This window comes from Eutrigla gurnardus (assembly GCF_963514095.1).
Source record: "Eutrigla gurnardus genome assembly, chromosome: 2".
Taxonomy (NCBI): Eukaryota; Metazoa; Chordata; class Actinopteri; order Perciformes; family Triglidae; genus Eutrigla; species Eutrigla gurnardus.
In genome coordinates this window covers 5,004,513-5,008,671 of record NC_139916.1, presented here as the reverse complement: position 1 = coordinate 5,008,671, position 4,159 = coordinate 5,004,513, and the positions used below count along the sequence as shown (strand labels likewise).

The 4,159-nt window shown below is 45.9% G+C and overlaps 1 protein-coding gene across 1 annotated transcript; it reads right to left on the bottom strand.

The window, feature by feature from the left end:
* Positions 1-1,052: 1,052 nt before the first annotated feature.
* On the bottom strand, positions 1,053-3,335 carry LOC311031196 (tripartite motif-containing protein 16-like). The gene has a single exon (XM_084037351.1). The coding sequence runs from the start codon at positions 3,303-3,305 to the stop codon at positions 1,641-1,643; it is 1,665 nt and encodes a 554-aa protein (XP_083893477.1). The 5' UTR covers positions 3,306-3,335; the 3' UTR covers positions 1,053-1,640.
* Between the last annotated feature and the right edge of the window lie 824 nt (positions 3,336-4,159).

Genomic DNA, 4,159 nt, shown 5'->3' with positions numbered 1-4,159 from the left:
CAGTATCAGTGAAATCAGTAGTGTATATCATGGTGATAGGCCCCGGTGCAAATAGTTTTTTTGTGCCCTCCATCCCCGCCCTAAACACAAGAGCACGCTTGTGAGCACTCCACGCACGCACACACACGCTTGGACACACACGCACAGTACGGTATGATAACTCTCCCGGCCCGGGGAGAGAGACGTGCATCGGCTCGGCCCACAGTGCTCAGCAGCAGAGAGGTGACGAGACTAGAGCCGAGCTGTATTGTGTAGTGGAGAGGGGCCAACACACGCTATGCGTAATTGCGCACACACGCGCGATCGTCCTCTCAAATGCGGCTGCGTCTCTCCAGGTCACTGTGTGAGAGAAAGAAAAGCTCTGACTTGCTTGGGCAGACGTTGTTTGGTGTCACCCGCTGAAATTTAAATATCTACCCGCTGATTTTTTTTTTCACCTTCAAAAAAAGTACGCGCAGTGCGTACAGGATTCCGGCTGGCGGCGCCACTGACCAGGAAAACAAATAATAAAAAAAACCTGCTCCACTTTCAGGAGGACGGTTTGGGATTCTCGGTGTCACAAACGTCCAACTAGAGCTCCGATGCTTCTGAGAGAAGTGCAAAAGAAGTTCTTTATTTGGCTACGTGTTACTGAAACACACCGACGCTGGAGAACCAAGAACGTTTGTGGACAAATTCTCTACATTGCACGTGGGAAAGCAAATATAAACCTATAAAGTGTTAACTTATACCACACGTTAAACTGAATGCAGAGCCAGTGTTTTATTCTGTCCCCCATTAAAAAGGAAACAAGGCTACATGTGTGCAAAAACAAACCCTTTCACATTTACAAAAAGGACATAAAGAGCCCGACAGTTAGTGTGTGTGATGCATGGAAAGTCAATCAACCTCAGAATAACAAAATCCTTGCAAAAATAAGAAATCAGCTCTTCGGTTAATGACACAGGATGTGATCAAACCTGGACCCGATGAAAGGAAACCCCGTGTGATGAAACCCACAACCAGGAAACATCTGCACCGCCAATCTGAGAGTTAAAGACACACGACGAAGCTCGGGGGAAATCATTTATATTCAATATCATAATCACATAAGCATCAATAATTCATATAAAAAAACCTCTTTAAAACAAAACTTTTCAGCATCTGTGATCGACGTCCCAAAAACAAACAAAGAGTCTTACAGGAGGTGGAGAAAACAAACACACCTGGCAGTGTAACTAAACCCGGAGCGATCGCTTCCTGTGAAGCTGATGATGAGATTTGAGGCGTGTTGTTGTTGTTCTGGGTCGCATTAGATCGTCAGCTGTTCCTGTTATTTTGTCCACCTCCCGCTCACACCATCAAGTACAAGATCTGCTGCTCAGTTAGCAAAAATATCAACAGAATAAAAAAAGTACTGGTGTTACTGGTGTTACTGGTGTTACTCTTTCAAGACCCACAATAAGGAGGGACTTGTAAAATGTAACATTTTCAAGCTGTGTTCCATTCTCAAAAGAAAACATCAGCAAAACAGTTATTTTATTTTTAATGGGATTCAAATAGAGGAGAGAAGGAGGCGGAGAGGAGAAGGACAAGAGGAGGAGGAGGAGGAGGGAGAAGAAGAAGGAGGTGAAATCATTCAACTCTTAAATGCCTTCTGTCTAGTTGAGTTGACAGAACTCACCACTGCCTCCAAAATAAACATAAAGTCCAGCATAGAGGGGCTCAGTGAACGTGGTCTGGACTCTGTGGAGGAGAGTCATGGTCTTAGAGACGCTGTAGAAGGACAGAATACCTGCTCTGTGATCCAGGAACACTCCTACTCTGGAGGACGGAGGACCTGAGACGCGAGTTTTAACTGAGTTGTAGGAGAACGTATATCTTTTCTTGTTACAATATAACAACCAGGATTTGTCATTGTCTCCAAACGTACATTGTTGCCAGTCTCCTGTTCTACTGATACTCTTGTATGCGACTGCTACACCAACTCCATCACCTCCTCTCCACTCCACCTCCCAGTAACAACGGCCAGTCAGACTTTCTCTACTCAGGACCTGATAACATCCAGTGAATCTGTCTGGGTGACTAGAATAAGACTGGTTTTGACTGCATGTTGCTTTTCTGTTCCCCTCAGATAATAACAGATATGTGTTTGCTGTGTTTGGATCCAGTGTGATTTCACGTGAATATTTCAAGAATCCAGCTCTGGTCTTGGGTTCTGGTTGTGGCAGTGAAACATCCACTTCAGTCACTGCCAGTGAGACGTTTGTCCATCTGTGTGTCAGAACTTCCTGTAGTCCATCTCTGACTTCTGACAGCGCCGCCGTCACGTCCTCAAAGTAGCGGCGAGGAGGACGGGCGTTGATGCTGGATGAGTGTGTGGACTCACTGAGTGGTGACAGTGACGGGTAGTCGTGTAGAAACTGGTTGTGATCCTCTGTGTGTGAGAGCTTCTCCAGCTCAGCGTCTCTCCTCTTCAGCTCACTGATCTCCTGCTGCAGCTTCTCCTGAAGCTCTCCGACTCGACTCACTTCCCTTTCCTGCTGGGATCTGACCTGCTGCTTCACGTCAGAGCGTCTTCTCTCCATGAGACGGATCAGCTCCGTGAACATCTCCTCACTGTCCTCCACTGCTTTATCAGCAGAGTGGTTGATGGCCTCCACCTCCTGGTGGAGCAGCTTCACATCTTTGTCTCTGTCCTGGATTCTCTGCTGGATGTTTAGTCGACTCCCCTCCAGCTCTCTCTGCCTCTCGGTCCTTTCTGCTGCAGCTGAGACTGTGTCGTGGCCTTTATGTTCGTCCACAGGGCAGAGATAACAGATAGACTGCTGATCAGTACGGCAGAACATCTTCATCACCTCATCATGACGAGAGCACACGTTCTCCTGGAGCTTGTTGGAGGGCTCCACCAGCCGGTGTTTCTTAAATGCTGCTGATTCATGATGAGGCTGGAGGTGTTTCTCACAGTAAGAGGCCAGACACACCAGACAGGACTTGAGGGCTTTCAGTTTCCTCCCAGTGCAGAAATCACAGGCCACATCTTCAGGTCCAGCATAGCAGAGACCAGCAGGAGCAGCTTGGAGTCCAGTCTTCTTCAGCTCCTCCACCAGATCTGCCAACATGGTGTTTTTCAGCAGGACAGGCCTCGGTATGAAGGTCTGCCTACACTGAGGGCAGCTGTAGATCTCCTTCTCATCCCAGAAGCTTCCAATACACTTCATGCAGTAGTTGTGTCCACAGGAAGTAGACACCGGATCCTTCAGTAGATCCAGACAGATGGAACAAGAGATGGTTTCCCGGTCCAGCTGAACTCCTTTCTGCGCCATTTCACCTCTCAGCGACGACGACTGTCTGAGTTTCACTTAGTGAGAAGTGAAACTGGTCTGAGGTCTGATCTCAACAACACTGTGTGTGTGCAGTGAAGGTGGCCTGTCAGCTGCTGCACTTCACCGCCATGTTGGTTACACCCGTCCACACGCAGTAGATCTGAAGGGGAGGGAACAAGGAAGTGTGTGTGTGTGTGTGTGTGTGTGTGTGTGTGTGTGTGTGTGTGTGTGTGTGTGTGTGTGTGTGAGAGAGAGAGAGAGAGAGAGAGAGAGAGAGAGAGAGAGAGAGAGAGAGAGAGAGAGAGAAAGAGAAAGATTTTTTTTATTTTTACAAAAAACACTTTATTTACAATATTCATATATACATATACATACAATATTCATCAATATCTCAACAGAGAAAATGCAATGCATCAATAAAGTGCTATTTGTGCATAAGGTTAATAAAAAGAGGAGTTTATCTGATAAAAAACTGCGCAAATACTAAATCATCATTTTTGACAGAGCAGATAAAATCACCGAAGCACCACCGCCGTTTAAAATGTTCCACGTCCCCAATGGTCTTATAAAACTTAAACTCTAGACATATTCTTGACTTAATGTTACAGAGAAACACAGGAAGGGCCTCATGCCCCCTCTTTCTTTTACCTTGTTTCTCCGACTGATGTAGACTGCCATTTTTGCTTCTCCTAATAGGAAGTTTATCAGCTGCCATTTGACACAATCTGTCTTTTTCTATCCTGCACCAAAAATAAAAACTCTCTCTGAAAAAAACACATTAAAAGAGCTAAAAGCCAACGTTAAATAAGAAAAAAAGCTTGTGAGTCTCAGGCATTCAGTAAAAACATGGAAAA

Coding starts and splice junctions, on each gene's coding strand:
- LOC311031196 (XM_084037351.1), bottom strand. CDS start 3,305: ATGGCGCAGAAAGGAGTTCAGCTGGACCGGGAAACCATCTCTTGTTCC.